Genomic DNA, 27,032 nt, shown 5'->3' on the forward strand with positions numbered 1-27,032 from the left:
TGGGTGGATTTGGATATATACTTTTCACTAAGAGTGGCGGAAAGCCAAATTTTATCACGAAGAGGGTGTTATCACGCACTAAATCACTCACTATGGGACATGAATAGAATAACGTCATTAGAATAACCCTGTATTCGATTAGTTTTGACAACAAATAAATTACAACTAAGGTAAGGTTAGGTGTGGTGTTGCCAGTTCTGTCGTCTACTGCGTTTTGTCACTCTGCAGCTTCAGCCTTGTCCCCAGTGTGGCTGACTCATGAGTACCTTCTCTAAAGTGGCGAATTCACTCTATATTTTTTAGTCACGTAAATAGGTATTATGCGTAAAATAAATTTCCAAAAACTGTTTTTACCTTTTCTTGTAACTAAATCTGTTATTTTCGTGAAACAAACATACCGAAGACACCCATAATGTATTATTATTTTGGTAATTTTTAGATTTTGGTCCGAATTAAAAATATGATTCCGCAGTTTAGCGGCTTTTGTCAAATTTGGGGTATTTTCACCGGTTTTCTTTTTTAAATAGCCTAATTTTATCTGGCGGAAGGTGTATTTTGCAAATAGTTTCTGTATAAACAATGTGAAGTACTCACAAATAGAGACAAACTGATTTATTTAAATATTTTGCTGTTTTTTTTTGCATAAATTAAATGACAGTAGCTATCTGTCAAATGGGTTGTCGACTCTGGGAGTATGTGTGCAGTGTTTTGGTTTGTTCCGTTTCTCTATCACCGCGAGGGGAACATAAGGCGCTGCGCACAGACCATAGATATACCCAACCCAACCCAACTCAATCCAACCCAACCCAACCCAACCCAGCTCAACGCAACCCAACCCAACCCAACCCAACCCAGCTCAACGCAACCCAACCCAACCCGACCCAACCCTTATTTTTTTTTTTTTTTTTTTTTGAGCGATGGGAACTCAAACTCAATCTAACCCAACCCAACCCAACCCAGCTCAACGCAACCCAACCCAACCCAACCCAACCCGACCCAACCCTTATTTTTTTTTTTTTTTTTTTTTTTTTTTGAGCGGTGGAAACTGCTATTACGCACACTGGCCCTTGATTTCTGTCCAGTATCCAGTCTTGGTGTTCGGACCAGTAGTGTGGGGCTCGGTGACTAATTAGAGGTATTTGTAGCTCTCCTACCGACTAAAAACCACCGCTGAGTGTACCACACTCCTTCCCCGGAATCCGCCGTCGGGCATTTCTTCGGAGGTGTTCTCTTGAGTCTTTTCCTTTACTTTCTTCTTGTTAAGCACCCTTTTCTAGTTTTTTTTTCATATTTTCCCTTCCTTTCCCTTCCTTTTTTTTATTATTTTTTTTTCACTTTCCCTTTCCCTTCCTTTTCTTTTTTTTTCTTCCCTTTTTTTCTAGGGATTTTGTCTTGCTTTCTCTACGTTATCCTTTATCCTCATGATTTCCCTCAGCATTGTAGTTACCGCGTTCCATTTTTTTTCGGACTCTAGTAGGAGAATGCATACATTCTCAACTGTAATTACGCAACCGCACGATTGATTTGCTCTTATCCTGATTTGTGAAAATTTTTCACACTTAAAGCATGTATGCAAAGGCCTATCCCTTTCCGGACAAAACCAGCATATATCGTTTTCTTGCTTACGGATTTTCATCAGGTAAGTACCAAAGATTCCATGCCCAGTGAGAGCTTGCAGCAGGTAGTAATCAACACGGCCCCATTTACGCGTACTCCAGGCCTTTACATCGCGGACAAAAGTCTTCGCCCAACCGTCATAGTGCTCCCAGCTTTGTTGCCACTTTGTATATAGGTCTTGTCTGATTTCTGAGCGATGTTCTCTCCCTCTTTTATGTAATTCCATCTTTTCAGTGACAAGTAGGCTAATAGGCGGCGACCCTGATATTGCCAGTACAGCGGCCGTGCTGACAGTTCTATAGGCAGAAGTTATAAGAATTGAGAGTCTTCTATTAATGGCTTCCAGTAGGTATGTATATTTTTTTGTTTTTAATATTATTTCTCCCCATATAGGTGCTGCATAGAGTATAGCGGATATTACAGTTGTTCTAAGAAGCATTCGTTTGGAGCTTTTTTGGACCACTAGATATTTTGCGTATGGGGTATTTGTTACGAGAGTGTCCTCAATGGTAACTGTTATATCCTGTACTTTTCTTCTTCCTTCAATGAGTATAATCTCAGTCTTATTTGGTTCAACTATTAAAGCCATTTTTTCCAGGTGCAAGATCACTTTATTAACTATGTGTTGGGATTTTTCTTCTAAGAGAGTCTTATTCTTGGCACGCACAACGAGGGCCAGATCGTCAGCATAGGCTATTAGGCTGACGCCTTCCTCAACTTCCAGCCTTAATATTTCATCATAGAAGATGTTCCAAAGTAGAGGCTCCAGCACTGAGCCCTGGGGTACCCCGCACGTAACATTATGTTTTTTTCCATAGTTTGTTATGATGCAACTGCCGCTTAGGTATGGGTCAACAATTGCCTGTAAGTATTTTTGGATTTTCCCAGATCTCAGAGCTCTTTTAATATGCTTCCAGGACACAGAATTAAAGGCGTTTTTTATATCCAGCATTATCATTGCGCATACTTCTTGATTTTTAAGGGTTTTTTGTTTTCTCTGATTTCTTTAACCTGCATAATAGCCCCGATGGTGCTTTTACCCTTCACGAATCCGTGTTGGTTTTCGCTTATTACCCCGTTTGTCGCTGCCTCCTTAATTAGTCTTTTCTTTATCATGTACTCGTATACTTTTCCCACAGCGTTCATTATGCACAAGAGCCTGTATGCTGTTGTCTGGATTGTATCTTTTTTAGGCTTTTCGACCAGAACCAATCTTGCTGTTTTCCATATTTCAGGGAACTCTCCTTTTCTCAGGCAGCCATTTAGGATAGCGAGCGATATCTCCAGGGTATTTATCATGAAAACCTTTACTATTTCCGGTTTAATATCAGGGCCTGCTGCTTTTTTAACTTTTAGCTGAGTCAGGGCTTCAATGATTTCTTCCTTTGTAAAGGGTATAATCTCATCTGATTGTAGGTTTCATGCCCGTTTTGGTTCTAGCCTCTCTGTGGGGAAAAGTTTTTTAACTTGTTGTTCTACGGTTTCTTCGTCAGGTCTAATGCTATTTCTTAGTTTTAGTTTCCTTGTCGCTATTTGGTATGCCTTACCCCATATGTTTGCTTCAAGGTCGCTACAGAGCTCATTCCATTTTTATTTTTTGCTTTTTTTAATTTCGTTTTTAAGTTGCTTTTTTGTTTCTTTGTAGTTTGTTAGCGCTTCTTCAGCAAGCTTGTTTTGTTTCTTCATGCGCATGATTTTTTTTCTTAGACTAGTACAGTTTTTTCTTATTATATTTATTGTTTCATTCCACCAGTATTGCGGTTTAGGGTTTGGGCTATTTGGTTTAATTTGATTAAAGTGTTTATCGCATAGCTTTCGTATTACGTCGGTATAATCTTCGGGGCTTATATCTGTGTCTGTTATTTTTGTAAGACCGGAGTCCTCGGCAAAATTTTTCATTTTAGTTGGTGTGACTCTCCACCCACCTATTTTATTAGATTCTTCTGCCCTTTTGTCCGTTTTGTTTTGCCCATGTATCTCGAAAAGAATTGAGCAGTGGTCACTTAGGTTTCCGGCATGTAGTTACAGCCTCCAGTTAGTGACTCTCATGTAGATTAAGGGTGACGTCAAGGTAAAATCGATGCGCGAACTGCCCGTAGAGCTCAGGAAAGTAGGGTCGTTTCCCTGGCTGGCTACTACAAGTTCCTCCGATGCTATCCAGTCAGAGAGGATTTGTCCCCTGGCGTTTTGTATTTTAGACCCAATTATAGGAGTCTTTGCATTTAGATCGCCGGCAATGATAACTTCTTTATTCGTAGTTTTTCTATGGGTACTGATATCATGGAGGAGTCTCTCAAGATTTTCATCCTCAACATTTGGAGACATATATACAGAGTACAGGACACAGTTTTCCAATTCCATCGCAGCAAAGCCGTGTCCTATAGAGGTTTTAACAGTTTTAATCTTATGGTCAATGTAGATAAAAATATTAGTGTCGAGATCACATATGAAATTTTTACTTAGAGCTATATTCGGATCCTGTCCGAGGACAATGTCAAGGTGGTTTTTTGTAATATCACTATAGAGCAGGTCGTGTGCGGCTCTACACCGATTGATGTTAATCTGGAGTATTCGGAGATTAATTTTTTTTTGTTAGTTTTGCGCTTGTACCTTTGTTGAATCCTCTCTTCTCCTATTAGAGAGGGACCTCTTGAAAGTATGGCATCTTGCAGTACCCGCTCTGTGCCCAGGGATGTGGCAGCGAGGGCAGTACTCATCTTCCCATTCCTTAACAGCGTGTTTAGCTTTGCCACATCTATAACACAGTGAAGTTCTATTTGGTCCATCACAACTTTGTGTATTATGGTCGTATGACCAGCAGGTACTACATCTTTCCATATGAATTCGCTTTTGTAGTATGCATCTCACTAACCCTACACGGAGGAATCTATTTTGGGTCAGCTGGTCTGCCTCTTTCGATGGGATTTTAACACTGGCTGTCAAGGTGCAATTTGCGACTTCTCTTACTTGTCCAAGCGAAATATCTTCATTTTTTAGAGTTGGAGCCTTCTCTAGAAGAGCATTAATAATTTCTTGTTTTTCGGCAGATTTTTCCAGCCCATTAATAAATATTGTTGTTTTGTCTTCATCACTTGATAATCGGCCCGTGCTGGTTCTAACTTCAAGCGAACTTTGTTTGAGTGTCGATTCTATGTTTTGTAATGCTTCCAAGTTTTTTTTCAGCTGTAATTAACAGGTTTTCTGTCTTAGTTGTCCTTATCGACCTAATGCATTCCTTATGCTCAGAATTGCCTATTTTTTGTTTTACCTCCTTAAGTACCTGGGAGTAGTCCTAGTTTTTATTATCCACTATTATCGCATAGGTCTCTCTCGTGTCCGTGGACCTTGGTTACTTGCCCTATTTGTGTTTTCCCCATGCTGCCCGGTGGTGAATATTTGGATCTTTATGTTTGTTTGGTGGAAGATTGCTTCGACCAGTTTTCTAAGGTAGTTTGTGAAGCAGTTTTGTATCTAGTGCATAGTCACCATCCCATTGTTGTCCAGAGAGTCCCTTAGCATGATTAAGTTTTCCCACAGTTCTGCCTCATTATCGTTATACCTTATAACTACTAGTTTGTGTGTGACTTCTGAGCAGCCTTTTGTAGTTTTCGTTTTTGTAATGACTTCTAGAGATTCGTAGCCTTCCACCGTGTATTCGATTTCAGGAAATCGTATTTTATATTGGCTTTGTATGCCTTTCTCCATCTGCTGATCATTTGGTTCTACTAATATAACTTTAGTAGAGGCGTTTGCAACATTTATTGGGTTTTCTACTATGATTTCTGTATTTTTGAAGGCCTCTTCTTCAAACTTTTTGTTTGATATTTTTTTCAAGTCCTCGTAGCTGTTTGTTTGTAGCAGGTCTTCTTCATGTACAAAGTCTTGGTGTTTGTCATATGTTTGTGTGCCGATTGTTCTTGTTTTGAATTTATTTACTTGTTCGTTAGTGTTAGTGTTTTCTGTGTCCCTGTTTTTTACTGACTTTCTACCTCGAAGGTCATTTTCTCTATTTTTTCAATTTTAATATCTTCTAGTAATTCCTTTATACATTGTTGCTTTAGTACTTCTACCTGTCTCTTTAGTTTTATGTTTGCTTCTTTTTCTTCTCTTTTTGTATTATTTTCAATGTGTTTGTTTAAAAACTCGCTGGCTAGAATTATGTTGTCAATGGTTTCGTTCAGGATCAGTCCCATAGTACTCTTTCGCTTCTTGTATGGTTCATCATCCATTTCTAGTGATCTGTCAAAGGACGTATCTGATATTTTTCTTGTTTTTTTCATTTTTTGGTGAAACACCGGTCAGACTATTACTTCTGTTTCTTGCCATCATTTTTATTACATTTACAGGATTTGGGGGTATTCGTAATTTTTTGCCCTTTCTTCGGTTTTTAGGTCGAGTGGAGGTAATTTTGCCAGTACTTCGACCGCCTGCGTTGGTACCGTTCTGTATGCTGACGTTATCATGATTGATAGGTTTCTATTCACCCTTGTAAACATATTTGCATAGTGCTTATACCGCAGAACTTCATGCCACGCTGGCGCTGCATATAGGACAGTTGAAGTGACTGCGCTAGCTATGGTTCTCCTCTTGCAAGCTTTGGGTCCTTTGGTTTTTGGCATAATTCTATATAAAAGAGTCATCATCTGGTAAGCTTTCTCTGTTGCGTATCTTATATGTGCTTTCAACTGCAATTCGCGATTCAGCATTACCCCAAGGTATTTGACTGTATCCGATGTCTTGATTATTTGGTCCTGTATACTTAGTTCTATATGTCGAATATTTCTCTTTCCGTTTATTATTATTATTTCTGTCTTTTGTGTTGCCGTTTTTATGTCCATGTGTTTTAGAGTCTCTATTATTGTTTCTATAGCATAGCAAGCCTTGTCATCGATCTGTTCAATGTTTTTTGCTGTTATGAATACCGCTAAGTCGTCAGCGTAGGCCACAAGTTCTACTCCCTGTTCCAGTTTGATTTTTAGTATCTTGTCATAAAAGATGTTCCATAAGGTTGGGCCTAGCACCGATCCCTGAGGTACCCCACATGTCATCTCTACCTCCGCCCCGTGTGCAGTGACGATTTTCCGATCCGAGAGATACGACTTAATTATGTTGACAAGATAAGTCCCTATGGCTCCTTTCCTTAGTGCTTGAACTATTTTATGCCACGGGGCGGAGTTAAATGCATTTTCTATATCCAGTAGGATCATCACACATATTTCCCTGTTCTTAAAAGCCTTTCTTCTTATTTTTTCTGATCTCTCCTGAATATTTCTTAGTGCACTGATTGTAGATTTACCTTTTGTGAATCCATACTGATTTTCGCTCACTAGGCCCTTACCTTTTATCTCTTGGCACAATCTGTTTTTAATTACACGTTCTACTAGTTTTCCCGCAATGTCACTGAGACAGAGGGGTCTGTAGGCGGTATTTCCTACGCTATCCTTTTTGGGTTTCTCAATCAGTACTAAATTAGCCGTTTTCCAGATATTCGGGAAGACTCCTGTTTTAAGGCAGTTGTTAAAAACTTGGGCCACATATTCGATATTTTGTCCAGTCCATGCTACGAGGATGTCTGGCGTGATTAGATCCGGTCCTGGTGCTTTTTTTAGTTTTGTTTCTTTGATTGCTGTAATTATTTCTTCATTTTTTATACTTGGTATTTGTTCATCTAAACCTTGTGATTCTATTTGCCATATTATTTTCTTTTTTTGTGGAAATAGTTTTTTTATTTGTTGCATTGTATTTTCTTCATCTGGTCTTTTTTGTTGTCTAAGTTTAAGTTTTCTTATTGCAATTTGGTAGGCTTTTCCCCAAATGTCATCATCTAGTTCTGTACATATTATTCTGTTCTGTACGTTTATTCCAGTTTTCATTTTTGCTCTTATTGATTTTCTTTTTGAGTTCCTGCTTTTCTTTTTTATATGTTTCTGTTAGAAGTGCTATTTCTTCTTCTGGAGCATCGCGTGTCTTAGCTCTTGTTAGTTTTCTCCTTTGTTTCTTGCAAGCTATTCTACTCTCAGCAATCTCCTGAATCCACCAGTAGACTGCCTCATGTTTGCTGTCCACCCTTTTTTTTAAATATAAGTTGCAGTCCTTAAGAATCATTTCCATCATGGTCTCGGGTTTTATCATGGTTTCATCTTTGAGGTTAATTTCGTGCTTGCATCTTTAAGTAAAGTTTTCTAGACTTTCCTTTGTCACCTTCCATCTGTATTTCTGAGGTTTTTTGGCGTCTTGTGTGTCTTTTATTTTAGTTTTTGTAATTTCAAACCTAATGTTGTGATGATCGCTGTAGTTTTCTTTATCTATCTCTACTCTCCAGTTATTAATGTCTTCAATGGCTTGTTCGGATGCAGCAGTAAAATCTATTATAGAGGATCCGTTTGTGCTAGAGAAGGTTGGACTGTTACCTTGATTTGCCACCACTAAATTGTTGGCCAGTATAAATTCTTCAAATATTTTTCCTCTAGGGTTAGTCCTATCTGAGCCTATTAAGGTATTAAGGGTGTCTTAGCATTTAAATCCCCGCCTATCAAACCCAACCCAACCCAATCCAATCCAATCCAATCCAATCCAATCCAATGCAATGCAATGCAATTCAATTCAATTCAATTCAATTCAATTCAATTCAATTCAATTCAATTCAATTCAATTCAATTCAATTCAATTCAATTCAATTCAATTCAATTCAATTCAATTCAATTCAATTCAATTCAATTCAATTCAATCCAATCCAATCCAATCTAATCCAAACCAATTCAAACCAACCCAAGAGTACCAAACCATCCCACCCAAGGGATGGGATGGGTTGGATTGGGGTTGGATTGGGTTTGGATTGGGTTTGGATTGGGTTTGGATTGGGTTTGGATTGGGTTGGGTCGGGTTGGGGTTGGGGTTGGGTTGGGTTGGGTTGGTTCTTAAATTGCTCAAGCACCGCTTATCAAATTTTGCGTATTTTTACAATTTTTTTTAAATGGCCTAATTTTACCCAAAAAAAATGAAAACTGGCGGAATGATACGATATAATTCGCCGCTAATATGTGAATTTTGATAGAACTTAAAAAAAAGAAATTTTAAAAATGATGTACTCCTAAAAATAACTTTTCAATTCAAACAGATTTGTGTTTATTACATGTAATTGACATTTTAAGTGATATGTAATGAAACTAGTGTATAATGTTATGATACACTAGTTTCATTCATCATTTTTTATATGTTATGATAATGAATGACTAAAAAAATACAGAGTGAATTGTCCACTTTAGAGAAAGCCAGACTGGAGACAAGGCTTCAGCTGCAGAATGACACAACGCAACAAAACTGGCAACACCATACCTAACCTCAACTCAGTTGTCATCTATTTGTTGACAAAACTAATGGTATACAAGAACCGATTCCAAGCGGTCTACCGGTAATTACCGTTCCTAAATGGTATTAACCAAACACGTCCAAGCGGTTATAGTTATAACCGCTTGAGATACGTGACGTTACCAATTAGCCCTTTATACGTCATCAATTTTGAACAGTAATTACCCACGTCCGGAGCTGTTTTCTACGTCAAACGTCAAAGATATTGAAATAAGTGCGGGAAAAAATAAAAACAAACAACAAATTATTTCCTTTTTAAAAATGACACAAAATTTATTATGGCTAATAAGTTTTTTTTTGATATTTATGTTTAAGAACCAATTACATATAATATTACTGGCGTCTGGGGTATTATTTAAAAACAAACAAAATTATGATAGTGACAGCTGACAAATTACGAAGTTACATCAACCAAACACGTCCAAGCGGACACGATTGGTTATGATATAAAAGAACTGTTCAAGGTTAACCAAGGGCTTAACCGCGGTTAAAACCGATAGATTCCTTGGAATCGGTTATAGTTATTCTAATGATTAATCGCGTCCTATAGAGAGTGATATAGTGCGTGATAACACCCTCTTCGTGATAAAATTTGGCTTTCCGCCACTCTTAGTGAAAAATATATATCGAAATCTACCCACTTTGCAAAAAACCCGACCATTTTTCGTTAGTTTTGACAAAAGCCGCTACACTGCAGACTCTTTTTGCTGTCTTTTGCTTGGAAGATATACGGGCTGCGTAATCCTGATCTGATTTTATCCCATTCTTCTTTATATTTGCGATCGTTGTTGTGCTCAATTTTGTTGCATCTGCGGCTCGCTGTAGCACATTCTCAATTTGAAGTGCAATTCCGTTTCGGACTTGTTCCTTTTCCAGTTGAAAAAAAGCCAATATATTTAAAATCATCAGCTGTGATTGTTCATTATACCTATTATATCTTTTTTTAGGCATTATCTAACACTTTTCGAAATAACTTTCAAGAACAAGTTGACAAACCAATATTTTTGATTGACAGTGACGGATATTTCACATAACCTAGTATATAAAAGATGAATAATCATCAGACACCAATTTTTTTCAAAAGTTTGTTGTCGCCGCTGTTTGGAATATGCTAAACAAAGATAAACAAAAATGACGTCATTACAAATGGGTATAATTTCGACTTTAAGAAGCCCTCTAAATCACTTATATTTTTTTATATAATTTAATTATCTGGAAACTCAAACACTGAACTTTAGTAAAGTACAAGATTTATATTTTATAAAATTAAAACAAATTTTTTCCGTGAATTCTTTTTTAACAGAACAGTTGGTGCTTGATCGATTGATATTCACTCTCGACCACTACTACGCAAGTCAGTCATACAAATTGAAAACAGTTCCTTTTTTCAGGCACGTACCGAAATTTCTGTGAAGAAACGAATTAAACGGTCCTAGATTCGCATTTGGAGCCTTCTGCAAATCGTCACAACTCGCTTAAAACACTTTTGGACATTTGCGCAAACGCGTGAAAGTTCGATGAACGGTTTCTTCGTCGCTTGGAACGAGCGTCGCAACGAAGCTAAAAATTTATCAAAATACCGAAATGGAGAATTTTACTGATCCTACAAAATTATCTGAGAATGAACAGGTGGCTGAAACAACGGCCATAGTTTTCAATTTTGCCTTTAGCACTGAAACTCATCTTTTAGAACTGAAAACATAGCATAAGCATTTTCCCTTTAATGTCTCTAAAATCCCTTGTTCATTTTCATGTATTTAGAGGTACAGTAAATACAGTACAGGTAGGATAAAGTTTTGGGGTTATTTTTTGATTTTCAGAGATATCTTAATAGTAAATCAATTAGACGTGATAAATATGTTAAAAGTTGCCTAGTTATTACGGGGCTTGTTCTCAATGAGCATAAAAAATAATTCCCGATAAGTTTTTTATGTAACACTAACAATGACACCAGTAATCAAAAAAAAAAGTTGTCAATGTTTCAGTCTGTCAAACAAATATTGATTTATTAAAGTTTTAATAATTCAATAATAATAAAGCATCATGAAATTGGCAAAACCAGTCATGGACGGATTGTCAGTTAGAAGAGGTCTAAAGGCGGTAATTTCAGCAGTGTCATGCTCACTTCTAGGAGGCATGGCATGGCAATATCTTTATATTGATCGGAAAAGAAAAACCTATCAGGATTTCTATGCGTAAGTGGTATTAGAAATATGATTTAAGTCAATAATGAAATAAATTGCTTTTAGGACGTACGATATCCATAAAGAGTTTGAAACTATGAGGCAAAAAGGCCTTTTCGATAGCTGTTAGAGGTAGCACTATATTTACTTAAAAAATGTAATATTCAAAAAATAAAACTTAATAAACGTCAATAGAATCCTTTATTTTTTAAAAATCATATAGAATAAAAAATAACCAAAACCATTAAAAAGTTAAGAAATAATATCAACAATTTTACGATTAGATGACGTATGAGTGGTATGATGCTAACCAAGCGATAGGATGTGCCCAGTTCGGGAAATTCTTTAAAAATTCCAAATATTTCTCAGTTTTTTCTATTCTATTTTGGTGCACATATCTACCAGATAGCCCAATGTCCATTGTCGGGCCAGAATATCCTTCTGGCAGTAGCACGGTTAAATTAAACGTTAATGGAGTACCTGAAAATTAATTGTGAACTACATTTAATTATTCAAAATGTGATTAATAGATTTAATTCAGACCATTTGAATTTAATAGAAAAAATTTTCTATTTTTAATTAACAATTCTATTTACCATCGCCTTTTCCTAATTGATACAGTACTACATATACCGGACGACCCTGGAAAGTAAAAATAGTCGGCTTGACAACAGTTATCAAAGAAGTGTTTATAAATGTAACATTAGTTTTGGGGGTTATGTAAAAAACCAGCTTGTCAGGACCTAAAAGAAAAAAAAATTCTGTCAGGGTGAAAAAGTTTTTAAAAATAAATGTGAAAAACTTAAGGGTAGTAAAATTTATTGTTCAAAATAAATCATAGTTTGTTGTATACTATTGGGATATCTTTCATCAAACACCGTTCTTTTTGTGCATCTTCGACAAGTATCAATTATTTTAGTTCTTGGAAGTAAAAAATTATAAAATATAAAATAATAGTTTTACATAATGTTATGATAGATTAAAAATAATTGTCAACAAAAAGTCAAAACTTTTTTAGGCCTTTGTTTTCTACGTTATACTAACTGCGACTACCATACAAGTACTAGTTTAAAGGTTAAATTAAGTTTAGGTAAATTACATTATTTCTCATAATTATTTTTAATTGAATATTATGATTTTTCATTATTTTAAGAATATGTATAATTGTAATATTTGGAGCGAACATTTAGCGCCGTATGTTGACGAAAGGTTAAGAAAAAAAATCCCTTTAGGAGGTTCTTCACATACACGTACCAGATACGTGAATATTGAAATATCCTAGACAGATTGTTTAGACGAAAATGCATTCTTTTAGGGTGGTTGAGGTGTCTTTTGATTCTAATTAGTCTATTTTTTTCAATCTGAGGATCTTGCTATTATGGTTAAAGTTGGTACGCAGTTTCTAAGCATCCATAGCGTTTTTCATATACACATTTTAAGTTGGTGGCGTATTGTTGCTCGGCTTTTGACCAAGATGCTTTCTTTTAGGTATGCTTTCTTTTCCGCAGAAAATTGGTAAGGCTGATTAATCGCTATGATTTGGGGTCTGTGTAGTCGCTTTTCCTCGGTGTCGGTATAAAGACAACTTTCACCTCATGTAATTTTTAGGACGTAGCCTTGAATAAGGGAGGGAAATTCAATCTGTTATTTTTATAACAATTAATGACATTTTAACTAATAGTATCTGGTAAATTTAAAACATTCAAGAAGTGATTTTAAATATCTGTAGGATTAGATAAATTATTTGGTAGGTCATTATAGGATTTATGTGTTATTATATAATGATTCATTTTAGGTCTTCCAAATCATCTAACAATTTTGGGATACTACTTGAAAGTGGGAGAGAGATAGAAATAAGAGCAAAACACTGTTTTTTTTTTAAATTTTAAATGACACTCCGAAGGTTTTAAATGTATTAAAATGTATGTTTAAAACTTCTCTGCAGAGGTAAATAAGTCAAAAGAATACTGGCACAAATAAACTAAAAATTCATCAAAACTATAATAATAAATATTTATTGATTAAATATTTAAATAACCCAGCAATAGATTTCTTTGCCTTTATCTCGTTCCAAAAGCACCTTTTGAAAATGAAATTGATAGAGATGTTCTTTATATAAAATATTCCACACAGATGATTTTGATAAATGATTAACCGCAGCAAGGATTCTTACACTAATTTCAAGATTTTCTTCAACGGTCACTAAAGTCATTTCCCCATTATAAATGTTAATAATGGGGTGTCTTCCCGTCTCATTGTTCTTTGGAATGATTGGTCCTATTTCTCTCAGCCGCTGATAAAAATTTTTAGCATACGTAGGTTGAGCTAGTCTAGTATTACACTGCAATTCGCCATAAACTAAACGCATATTTGCATTTTTGCATGCATTTTTTTTTTAATGGCAAGAAATATTTAAACGGAACTATTTACAGTTAAATTACTATAACAACTACATCAAACTTGTTTTTGTCATTTTATTTTTAGCCTACTAATAAAATTTAGAAAGTTTTAAACTTTTAATAATAGTGAAATACTTTTGTCGTCGTTAGACTTTTGATTTAGTGGACTGTATTAGGTTTTTGAGATAGATTGAGATTTAATATGGTTCTTCGTTTTTTCAAGGAATGTTCGAACGCACATTAGTGATGCATACGGGCTTACCTTGCTTCGTTGAAGTCGGGCTTGGTAGCGCTACCAGTTCATCGTTCCTTCCATATCAGGCACTCACACTTTAGGTAAAGTTTAATTTAAGTCTTTATTATAAGTTTAATCTAATTCGTTAAATAATTACTGCAGGAAAATCACCGGCGGTCAATATGTATAAGGCTGTTAGCGGTTAGCTGTTTTACAAAACCTACTTGCAAGTGTGTGTAGGTACTACTGCGTACTTCCTTCCAATTTTTGGCAATGCATTTGGCCTGCATTGCGCAAGGTCAGTAAGGTTACAAGCCCGCAAAACAATGTGCGTATTTTCGCGGAAAAATGTATTTTAAATGAAATAGTTAATTATTAAAGAACCATCTTATGATTTCCCAATTTAAACATCCCGAAAAATAATAAAAAAAATAAAAATATTCAATATTAATTAATCTTGGATTGATATCCAACAACTTTGTTATATGCTTATTTATTGAAATTAAAATTCCCAAAAAAAAGTTTATTTATTTACGCAAAAATAGTGCATAAATTTGCACAAAACTAAACAGGGATTTCAAAAATAACTTTCATCTTAAAAAATAAATTTCATTTTCAAAATTTTATTTCAGATAAATGCATTGGCGTTCAATTTTTTTTATTAAAGAATTTTTACGATAAACCCCTTGCGGAGCCACTGGATTTTTTTTCCTTGAATCAAAAAATGCACCTTGTATGTATAAAACACATCTGCAAATAAAAAAAAATTATCTACACTGATAGTAAAGTTATTTAAAAAAATACACACTGTAGATCCGAAAGTATGACGTTTAGGACATACTTTCATATGATTTTTTTTGTTGCAGAATCACCCTGTCACTTTTGTCGATAGAGTTCCTGGATACCCGGTATATATGGATTTAATAATTGTCCGATATTTGACATGGTGATTTTGTAACTATTTTTAAGATAAAAAAATTCCTATACACTAGTGGTCTAAAATGCTTGGTTTTTAAGATAAAGGTTGTCAAAGATTTCTTTTTATTCCTGATTTTTCTGCATATTTTCCTAAATAAAGCCGATTTCTGAACGAAAATTGGTAATTCCAAAGCTTATAACTTTTTGCACAATGTTGTATTATATTTTTGGTCAAAGAAAGGGATTCCTTAATCATTTTTACGCGAAAAAGGTTAGGTTCTATTAGATGTCTCTAGGAGCAACCGTTTTCGAAGTATTTGAGTTTGAAATCATCATGGTACGTGTTTTAAAAAAGCGAAACAATTTTAATAAGGGAAAAAAGATCAACTAGGCTAGTCATGCGTTTTGTTTGTGTTGTCATGTAAAAATTCAAACATACGTAAGCAATTTTGATGTAAAATTGAGTAGTAAGTAATTTTTTTAATGGTAAATTTTAGTAATGCTCTGTATAATGACTTGCTAACGGAAATGTTTATGAAATATCAGAGACTTACTTAGATATACTTACACTATTAAATAAAACCCAGTATATATATCCGAAAAAGAGTCAAAATAATTATTTCGATTTTACATCTAATACTTGATGCACTAGCAGGCGCTGAGATGGAAATATGCCCAAGGTAGGTTATTTTTATACAAAATATGATGTATCAATAAATCAATTACATTTACAACACTCCTCTAAATTGCTTCATAACAAATTTAATAAATCTAGTGCTATAAGCAATATATGGACAGCCGCAGTGTTTAAATAATTTTGCACCGTTCCAACAACTTTACAAGAGAAGTACTTATATTTTTTGTATACAGGGTGTTTCAGAACTATGGGATCAAACTTCTGGGGGTTGTTCAGTGCAACACAAGAATCCATTTGAGTATAGGAACCCATGTCCGGAAATGCGTCACTACGCCACTACGGCCCTAAGACACGTTAAAATTTATAAAAAAACATTAATTACCTAAATAGGATCTGCTGCATTTATTTTTACCTTTTGTACATGATACCATAACAACAATTGTTTAAAATCAACGCTTATCAATGTAAATTCTCAATGTCATGTTTAAAAATTTTATAGCTTACAATTTTTAAACATTTATTGCTAATGGAAAACTTTACCAATCAAGAATTGGCGGATATGCATTTGGCATACGGAGCAACAAACTGCAATGCACGAGCAGCATCGCGGTTATATCATGAACGTTATCCCGAACGACAGCATCCTGGATACAAAAAGTTTATTGCAGTTCATCGGCGGCTCGCTGAGACAGGCATGTTTAAGACCAAGATGCATGATACTGGTGTTGCTCGAACCGTAAGAACGGTCGAATTTGAAGAAGAGATGCTTCAGTGAGTTGCCGATGAACCATCAAATAGCACACGTGACGTCGCTAAGAATATGAATACGAGTAACGCTTCTGTCTGGCGGGTACTACACGAGCAACAACTCCATCCTTACCACTTCCAGAAAGTTCAAGGTATGACGGCAGCCGATTTTCATCCTAGAGTTCAATTTTATCGATGGCTTCTGGATCACATCATTGCACAATCAATTTTTTTACGATATGTTTTGTGGACCGATTAAGCCTCTTTCACAAGAGACGGTATTTTTAATAGTAGGAATAGCCATGTTTGGGACGAAGAAAATCCTTATGCAATTTTTCCAAGAAAACATCAGAATGGTTGGTCTGACAACGTATAGGCAGGCATTGTTGATGATTATTTAATTGGCCCATACCTTCTACCGGAACGGTTAACAGGACCTATTTATCTGCGTTTCTTGGAGAAAGTTCTCCCAGAACTCCTTGAAAATATTCCACTAAACGTTACACCGCAAATGTGGTTTCAGCACGATGGAGCGCCGGCTCACTTTGCTGTACAAGTACGCGAGTATTTGGCTCAGCGGTTTGGGCACCGTTGGATTGCCAGAGGTGGAGCAGTGTCTTGGCCTCCTAGGTCACCCGATTTAACGTCGCTCGATTTTTTCTTGTGGGGACATGTAAAGTCTTTAGTGTACGAAACTCCAGTTGAATCAGTGCTAGACTTAAATGGATGAATAACAGCAGCATTTGAAATCATTCAAAACGAGGATCAAATTTTTTGTATAGTCCGCCGAAATCATGTGCGGCGTTTAAATCGGTGTATTGAGGAAGACATTTTGAACAATTGTTGTGATGGTATCATATACAAAAGGTAAAAATAAAAGCATCAGATCCTATTCAGGTAATTAATATTTTTTCTAAATTTAAACGCGTCTTAGTGACACATTTCCGGACATGGGTTCCTATACTGAAATGGATTCTACTGTTGCACTGAACAACCGCTAGAAGTTTGATCCCATAGTTCTGAAACACCCTATATTACTTATAATTTTGTATATAAGCTATATATTTAAGAAATAAATACTTTGATGTTAAGGATTCATAGCTAAAAACGAGATATATAATTATTATGTTTTACAAATATCAAGTAGCGTATGTAAAAACATATCCGTTTCAAAATGATATAGTAAAACTATATTAAAATACTCCAACCACAGGGTCATTACCAATAATTTCAAAAAATAAATAAACAGATATCTTATTATTTTGAACAAGTACATTTCTAGTTTTCAGTCTATAAAAGATCCGCCTTCCACAATGTTATTCTTGTACTTGATATAGACATTTCCTTGTCACACATTTTCATTAACAGCTAACGATTTTTTATAACGGCCGCACGTACCTCGTTAGAAGTAAACCGCAACAGTACTACTGTAGTTTATTGATGGCTACTTTATTGGAAACTCGGTGGCACCTTTTATGTCGTTATTGTTTATGTTTACCTTTAGTTTGGTTTGTGGTAAATTGCCTATTTTTTCTCGCAAATTTTCGCCATTCTCTCCGGGTCTTCAAAAAATCGTTATATTTGTACTACGGATTATTTGTTCTTGATGATCAAGCATGCCTCAAAGCTCATCATTTTCTCTTTTAAGACTCGCTATGTCATCTTATAGCTCTTTGAAGGAGATTTTTTGTTTCTAGATCCTTAGATGGTTCCCAAAATTGTTGTTCACAGAAGCTGCTACCCTTTCAGCAACATCCAAGAGAATTTTTTCGTTAAAAATACTTGTTATAATTATTTAACTTTCTCGTATGCATGTAGCTGACAGTCTTATTTTGGCGCCAAGTGATGAAAACCAAAACTTTCGTCAAACAAAGAGACCGACTTCCGCGGATATTGTCGACAAAAAAAACACACACACCGGTCAATTTGCGCACTTAGGAATACCAAGCAATCACAAAAACTAATTAAAAGCTACGATTTACTGGTTTATCTAGTTAAAATCTAGAAAGTGATTTAATCCACAAACTAGCTATTTGAACGTCATCTATATCTTTCTACTATATCCTACTAACCTGTAACTTTCAAAGTATATTTCAACAAAGTGGATGAAACTTTCTCTTTTGAAACTATCGTTAATCCAAGAGTTTCATTAGAGGGAAAACTAGGTGCTCCCACAGGAATCCATGTGCTGTAACCTCTAAAAAATTGACAGAGTCATTTCTCATTGACAGGTTTGAAGTTTACTTACATTTTTTGCAAGACTTTAGAATGGGTCATGGGTAGAGCGCAAAAAGTGTATTTGTCACAAATGCCGGTCGATGCTAACGAAATCGCATTATTTATGTCTGCTACATAGGGTTTAATGGCCCTTGGTGAATTCCTGTCCATATTTACCATCAAAATGCCCGAATCTGAGTCGGTTTGTGCGAAAGATTCGTCGAAAAACTGTCTCTGTGTATGCTAAAATAAGTGGCTTCAGTTTTTGTGTTTTAACTTAAATCGTTATACCTACCATAATCCAGTGTCTTTGAGGACGTGGCGCCTCATCATTTCCTACATATGGAAATCCAATAGGGGTAAACAGCAGGCCAAAAATCACCAAAAATACAGCCAGCAGAGCCAAATAGTACCATATAGCGTGTCTCAACAAGTTAGACACAACCGTCTATATAAAATTAAATAAATATAAAATCACCTGAAAAAAGATAATTTCACAATAATTAATGACTTACCAAAGCAGAGGTGGCCAATAGTATAAAAAATAAAAATATCACAGCAATGTAAATTTCCGGATTGGCGTCTGCTCCAGATCGACCAGTCATCGGAGTGAGTGCCACCAGACTCCCCCACATCATATAAAATGTGTACGTACAAGGGATTATATGGGCTGCTACGTAGACTACTTGCCAAGTTCTAACTATAAAACAATATACGTAAAATTGTAAGTTTATGTACAAATTGCTTTAGATAAAAGTTAATAATATTATATTGTGGCGTTAACTTTACAGTTTTACTATTTTGCCAAGAGTTTGCAGACGGTAGTTCAGAATTATTGGAGGCTTGGGATTGTTCGAAGGTTCACTTATGACTGGCTATTAAAAAATCTAAACTTGATTATAACTAATAAATAAGAGGGCGCCACTTAGTTTTTTTTTATAAATGAAAGAAAACTAAGAAAAACACTTGGTATATAGATTTCAATAAACAATTAAATGACCCTGGATAAAGAAGATTTAAAGAGGCAAAAAAAATCTTAACAATACAACCAAATTATATTTACATCAAAGATATGTACACACCTCATGTTCTAATCTGTTAAATGTTAATAATTTATTATGAATTAAAATATGAATAATATTGATATGATTAAAATATGTTTGTCAAAAGTAACATTTAAATTATGATTTCACTACTAGGTAGATTTCAGCACTTGAAAAATAAATTGCAATTATTAAAGTTTTTAGTATATATTTGTAGTACACAGGGGAAAGTTCATGAACCTTTTTGCCTAAGGCATATCAGCCTTAACCGAGTTGTATCTACTTAACTACCAAAAAAGGTACTGAAAAATACTGAACAAAAAATAACTAAAATTATAGATAAGAAATTCACATATTAAATTATGATATTGATTAAATATTTGTAGCAATAAATTGAAATTAAAGATAGGTTAATAAAAATTTAAATAAGTGAGACAAATCTATGGTTAGTAATATTTAAATAAATGGAATAAACTGGCCTGTATATTCCTCCAAGAAATGAACGGCTAGCCTCCAAATCGAGGCTGTGAATGTATGCCATTTGTAGCTTAGCTATCTGGACTGGGAATCTCTAATACTAGCTCCAACTCTGGCTCCAGCTTCACAGCTTACAGCAATTTCCTGGGGAAATCAAATCCTGCAGCCATCAACAATTGAAGAAGAGTAAAGAAGAAAACGGAAAAGTAAAACCCTTGCTAAGTTTCATTCTCTATCCATCAAAATCTTGGGCATCCTGCCCCAGAATTATGAATTAAACGGTTCCCTAAAGGAACAAGATTAAGGACTATAAATTACAAACCATATTGGTCACTTTCTGCTTCACAGACTTCGGAAATAAAAAACTGGCCTTTTACGTGCGCTTCTACCTGCAACACGGGAACAAGTCATCGAAAAATGGATGCAGTAGCAGTACCGACTAAATAAGTAACGACCCCACCTCTCGCCTGAGCTGTCAATATCAGCCAATCAGAGAAAACATTAATTAAGACCAACCAGAAGAGTGACGGACCGTCAACAGAAAGCATGAATAATAAAACCAGGAGAGTTACAGTTAGAGTTACAGGGACGCGTTACAGTAGTAATGTGTCATTGACAGTGTGAATTTAAAGAAATATGAATAAAAGAAGTTGACTGAAATTATTAATGTAATTATTGAAATTAATGAAATATCAATGGAGCGTTATTGAACATAAGGAGTAGAAAAATAAAACGCTACAATATTTCAACATTCTCGGAAGTTTCATCTAAACAAATAAGAAAACTAAGTTTTTCCATAGCTATTCCTTTCTCTTACATTATGATGATTTAAAATTAAGAATATCATACCGTATCTTGTAGGGACCCCCAAGACTATTTTTTTCTTAAGAATCCCCATATTGTATTATTCAGTTACCTTGTCTACCATGTACAGCACATGCGACATTGAATGCCGGTACTTTCCATAAAACCTCTATGAGAAATATTATAAAGAAAGCAAAAAAAGAATATTCACTTGAATTTATTTCCCAACATTAGAACAGATCAAAGGCCCTATGGAACTAATAGTCAATAAACTATTCAATAAACCTATACAAGGTACAACGATAGATAAAATTGAAATCATAAACTTTAAAATAGTTACTGACAAACATGGAATTTTCAATCAATTCAATATTTTTTTTGTATAGATTGATTTTGTATACAACATTATTATGAGGTTAAAATCAAACAAATCCCCAGGACATGACTGCATTAGTAGTGAAAGATCATAGTACAAAACTGCTTGAAAATAACAAGATACATGTAATTTGCTATAGGAAATAATCGATATAACTGTAAACATTATTGTGATATTTATTTTTGCTTTTGTTGGATAGAGGCAAAAAAACAGCTTCAGGCGATCAATAATAATTATTGATAAGATTAGCTGCTTGAAACTATTGTCTCACAGCTATTGCCCAAATTCATCTTCCAACAAAGATGTTTATAGCAAAATAAAAGTGTTAAAAAGAGAAGCAGAATCTGTATTGGTAGAAAAACTTCAAGTCACTAAATTTGTATGAATCATAAGTGAAACAACAGACATAGCTGCAAGAAAATGTCTGGCAATTTTAGTACGGTTTTTACACAAAACTTCTTATAGTATAATGGATTCCTTATTAGGTCTAGTTAAAGTGGAGGAATGTACTGCTCATGGCCCCACTTCTGTCATATTAAATGTTCAAAGTAATTTTAATATCAATCTGGAAAATGTAATAGGTTTTGCTGCGGACAATATGTCTGTACTGATGAGAAAATTTGAAGCCTTTTTGTACAAGCTAAGCTAAACGAGAAGACAAATACTAATATTTTTGTTATTGGATGCATTTCCGATTCCTTGCATTTATGTGCATCTGAGTAACTTAATACACTTAACTTAATACAGAATTTCGATCAGAAAAGCCCAAGTTTCAATTGTTGTTTAAATGAATTAGAAAACTGTATAAAACGATAGTAATGTAATGATGATTAATCCCATTAACGTGTATGAGTATTTACTAAATGAGGAAATTTACTTGGGAATAAATGTTGAAGTTCAAATTATTATTAAGAGCAAAATAGATTAATACCACAGATATGTAACTCCGTTTTAATGGCAAAGCCTTTATTCGGAAAAAAAATAACTGCTATCAATAGGAACCTACAAATACACTTTTCAATAAAAATATTGAATAAATATGTCTTCTTTTTTTTAATTAAAAAAAAACTCAAATCTTATTGTGCATGTTGTTGATTATACTTAGATTGTTGTGTTTCTAATTTTTAAGCATTATATAAAAATAATAGGTCTTCTACAATTATAAGTTTTTGTTTGTTGTTTTATTTAAATTAAGCAGTTTCTTATTTTATCATTAAAAAAATAACGAGTTTTAAACTATTTATCCCATGTTATTATATTAAAAAATAAATAAATATTTTATTACCTACACAAGATGTATTACTCGTATAAAAACTTGTGCACTAAGAAATTGGTTTCAATTAAAGTTTTGATGCAAAATATACTGATTTAATACATAACTGATCTGGCAACACTGGTCAAGTTGTAAGCGCCTATGACCTATGTCCTATAATCCGGATTATAGTTCTTCAAAGGGTAATTTAAAGTTCATTGCTTAATTATTTTCATTCTTGGCGATACCCGATAACCTCGGCCTACTATGCAATGCCCTTTGTACATTCATTTCAAAACATAATGAAAAAATACATGTTCATAACAGATTTAGTCGGTTTCCTCGGACTAGCTCCTTGCATAATCCTGAGACTCAATGGTTATCAGCCAATAGATCGATTTGGTCGTTCTGAGAGGAGGTAAAGGTTCATCGAAGCCAGTGAACTGGAGTGCGTGACAATACGCAACTCTGATATATCGCTGAATTTAAAGGACTATTTAAATCTGTGTAATTCGTTTTATTTTTTCGAATTTCTCTGGAAATATCGAGATTTGTTTAAAAAGTTTATACGGCTCTTTAATATGCATCCGATTTGACTGGCCTTGCGGTATTTTTTATAGTTTCGATAGAAGATCCGAAAAGTCATCCTAGAATTGGGTACACTCTATTTTTTTCTAAATTATCAATAAGGTTGACTCTAATCACTCACTATCCACATTCTATGGATTCCTGCCCACCATTTTTTTTTTGAAAAACTGAAGCTACCGGTTTATTGCAACATCAATATTTTTAACCGGTTTAGTGAAGGAGACCCTTAATTGGATTTTTGACTTTTAATATAGAATCATAAAAAAGCGCGAATCGTCAAGTTCAAGGTGTACATTACATCGGTAAATTACCGAAAAAGAGCATGGAATTACGGCAGTTGCTCCTGGCTTTCTTTTTTTACGAGTTGTCTGCCTCTTTCTCTGCCTTTTGAACTTTGTCATAAATTATTATATATTCTCCCTTAAGTTTAATGATTAATTTTCTCATAAATTAATCAATTAATGATTAACTGATTAATTTAGTTAAATTATTATTTTTAAATTATTTTAGTTAATCATTAATTTACGGCCTGAATAAAACTCAAGGCAAGGATATTTTGTTTCAAAGAATTTTTTTCCTTGTCAAATCAGTTAAGTGGCTATAAAATTAAATATTTTATAATAGCTATACTATTATCTCATTTTCCTAAGATGATGGTCTTTACTTACTATGTGTAGTTAAGCAGTGCATTAAAAGTATAATATAGGACTATGTCAATTTAAAGATGACTCATTCGCCGTAGTACTTTGCGATCTCTCAAAATCTTTTTGACATAAAAGTGGACGACAAGTGCCAATCTTGATTTCATGTCCAGTGTATTAATTTGTATCATCAGATTTAGGATCCCTTTTATTTCTACTGGTAATGATCTTTATACAATTAAGTGTTGATTTTACCATTTTCGCCGATGACATAGAAATTGGAATATCTCAATATTATAAAACGCTGCTGTAATTCTAACCTATTGACATTAATAAAGGACTTTAGAGGATATATCCATAGGTTCCATTCCTATGGCTTGTAAACCTATAGTTTCGTTAAATTCAAAATTTCCTATGAAAGCAAATTTCTTGGAGTGATCCTAATAGATAAATTCAATAAACACCAACTAAAATTTATATTATTATCGTATAATACGTATTTCCACGCTTGCCAATAAGCTCTCCTGAGGTTGTCTACAAGAATTCAGAACTCAGTTGCGTGATCGGCAAATCTGTGAATCACGCTTTAGTGAAACTCACTTTCGTTATGGCAGATTATTCTGGGGAAATGCGAGCACATATTTATTTCAAATCTATAGGCGGGTACTCACTTAAAGGTGTATCACGTAACGTATCTGATATGGTATCAACATACAAGTGTGTACGCCTCGTCTTCATTTACGGCGTATCCAGCTAAGAGCTTTCGGATCCGCTCTTTTTAGCAAGAGCTTCGCAGTGCTCGCAAAGAAATCACACGGAAAATGTTATCCGAAATGGTGGCTTGTGCTGCGTTTATTATTATTTATATACAACCTCAATGAAGATTGTAAAAGGCCTCGTCGATTTTGGTAAAGTGAAATATACAAAAAAAGAAATCGAACTAATTTAATATTGGATATGAAATCTCAATAGATCAGTGGACATTTCAAGAATTTTACGCGTATGGCATCTACAGATTTTAATTCCTGTTAAATCTTATTGGACCTAAAGAGAGAAGATTTTCACTAAAGAGACGAAGTTCAGAAAAGCTATAACAATTTGTTATTAACAAATTGACTGTAACACTGAGATTTTTGGCAAATGGTGATTTGTTTACTAGTTTGCAGTATAGATGTAGAATATGCAAGCAAGTCATAAGCAAATTTGTTCCAGAAGTTTGTTAAGCAACTATTGACGTATTAAAAGGCAACGTGAAGGTAAGATATTTTTATTATTCTTTAAACTATACCTATACCGAATCATTAAAGTCCATATTAAGTAACTCTGACAATTCACTATGCGGAGATGGCTGACAATTTGGTGATGGTTGTCCTGAATGTATCTGAATAGGAGATAGGGGGCGTTGAGAGTCTTTTGAAGACCTCAATAGCTTTGTGATTGTAGACGCTCTGAAATACTCTGAGTATAGATGATCTGAAGCTAGCTGCTTTGGAGACGACTGTCGGGATGGCAGGTTTGAGGATGACTGAGCCAGAGATTCTTGGCCTTGGGATTGCTGAGAGAGATGTCGATCTAGTTGAGTAGGAACATGTAACACATATCCGGATGTACTCGGTGCTGCATGATATTCACCTGGTCGTATCGGGTTGGAGTAAACAGGTTGAATGTTAACATTATTGTCAAAGTAATGTCTGTCTGCCTTGAAAATTAAGTCGCATATGCCTTCTTGCACAGCGTTTTTAGTGTTTTCGGAATACTTTGTCATTTTACTTACGAATTCCAAAAAACTTCTAATTTCGTCATTTTTTATATTGCTAATTGGATCAGTTGGTTAGTTTCACCATGTCCTATCTTCATCCCATTACTCTCCTGAAACAATATTGGAAATTATTTATTTATTTATTTATTTATTTATTTATTTACACCACTTCACAGAATAAATTCCAATTAATGAGTGGGAAAATTACAACAATAAATTACAAAACATAGGTATCTTAAGAAAATCAAAAAGAATACAATATTATCAATAATTACAAGCAAATGGTATTAAAAGAAATATAGACAAAGTAAATTAAAGGTAAAACATCTAGGAAAAGTGTACCCTTTTAATTTCCGACAAACTGCAATTAAAGATGTCACACTGATCCAGAACAGAGTCATGTATGTTACATGCTCTGCGCAGAGGAGAAAATTTACAAATGTTGGTTCTAGGTCTTGATAGGTAAAAAGTTGATGTATTCCTTGCTGATATGCGAGGCACATGAAAATTTAGTTGCTGCAATAGATCTGGTGAATCAATAATATTATTTACCAACTTAAATAAAAATTGCAAATCAGCGGATTTTCGCCGATCCTCCAGCAAAGCAAACGAAAATCTTTCCAATAAACGCTGATGTGGGAAACCAATTTCTGGGTACACTCCGTCACTCTTGTACCAAAGATATTTGAGAAATTTTCGTTGAATATTTTCAAGTTCATGAATATGATTTGTATAATATGGTGACCAAACTTGGGATGCATATTCCAATATTGATCTGACATAAGAAAAGTACAGAATTTTTAGACTAAGAACATTATTAAAATTTTGCGAGTTCCTGATGATATATCCCAACATTCTATAACTGCGCTTGACAATATCTAAAATATGCGGTTGAAAAGAGAAAGAGCTGTCAAAGATCACCCCTAAATCTCTAAATTCAGTTGATCTAGGCAGAATAACATCATCTATGGTATAGTTGTAAGTAATGAAGTTTTTCTTTAAGCCAAATGAGACAACATTACATTTAGCCGCATTAAGGGGTAGATTATTATTTTTACACCATGTATTCAAAAGACTTAAATTATTTTGTAGCCGCTCACAATCCAAAATAGAGTCAATTCTAATATATAGTTTATTGTCATCTGCGTACAGCAGGCTATTAACATCAAGTTGGTCAGATATTGTATTAATGAATGAGTTGAAAAGAAGTGGTCCCAGAATTGAGCCCTGTGGGACTCCGGAAGTGGCAACTATCTGCACCGAACTACGACCAAAACATTCCACGTGTTGTGGTCGCTCGGTAAGATAGGACTGTAAAAGATTTGACAAAGAAGAAGAAAATCCATAATATAGGTCGAAATTATTAATGAGAATGTTGTGGTCTAGTCGGTCAAATGCTTTTGAAAAGTCTGTATAAATAACATCGACTTGAGAGTTTGCATTTATTGATTCGGTGATATATTCTGTAAGAGAAATCAAATTTGTAGTGGTAGATCTACCTTTCATGAATCCATGTTGTCGAGTATTTACAAGACTCCCCACTTTAGGATATAAAGCAGAATGAAGTGCGCGCTCAAAACATTTGGAGAAGTTATTTATTATTGTGATAGGCCGGTAATTTTCAACCATGTTTTTGTCATTCTTTTTATGTATGGGAACAATTTTAGACGACTTCCAAAGATCAGGAAAACATTCTTGTTTAAGGGCCAAGTTAAAAAGAATTGTTAATGGTTTTGCAAAAACATGTCTACAGTCTGATAAAAGAAATGCG

General features: G+C 34.5%; 1 protein-coding gene and 1 long non-coding RNA gene across 5 annotated transcripts in view; one reads left to right on the top strand and one right to left on the bottom strand.

Moving 5' to 3' along the window:
• The first annotated feature begins 9,805 nt into the window (after positions 1–9,805).
• Positions 9,806–11,365, top strand: LOC126747422 (uncharacterized). Of its 2 annotated transcripts, XR_007664197.1 has the most exons (3): positions 10,734–10,748; positions 10,806–11,180; positions 11,235–11,365. It is a non-coding gene; the product is annotated as an uncharacterized LOC126747422 (long non-coding RNA). The 2 variants fall into 2 exon arrangements; XR_007664196.1 differs by having other exon boundaries at positions 9,806–11,180.
• Positions 11,351–27,032, bottom strand: part of LOC126747401 (endoplasmic reticulum metallopeptidase 1) — a 46,031-nt gene continuing 30,349 nt past the window's right edge. For all 3 annotated transcript variants that reach the window (XM_050455992.1, XM_050455996.1, XM_050455988.1), the window contains 6 exons: positions 18,837–19,021; positions 18,617–18,769; positions 18,353–18,564; positions 18,177–18,301; positions 11,765–11,911; positions 11,351–11,648 (listed from right to left, as the gene is read on the bottom strand). In XM_050455992.1, the coding sequence (XP_050311949.1) occupies positions 11,449–11,648; positions 11,765–11,911; positions 18,177–18,301; positions 18,353–18,564; positions 18,617–18,769; positions 18,837–19,021 (1,022 nt within the window). In that variant the 3' untranslated portion in view covers positions 11,351–11,448. The remainder of the gene's footprint in view (positions 11,649–11,764; positions 11,912–18,176; positions 18,302–18,352; positions 18,565–18,616; positions 18,770–18,836; positions 19,022–27,032) is intronic.

Source organism: Anthonomus grandis, chromosome 2, assembly GCF_022605725.1.
Source record: "Anthonomus grandis grandis chromosome 2, icAntGran1.3, whole genome shotgun sequence".
Lineage (NCBI taxonomy): Eukaryota > Metazoa > Arthropoda > Insecta > Coleoptera > Curculionidae > Anthonomus > Anthonomus grandis.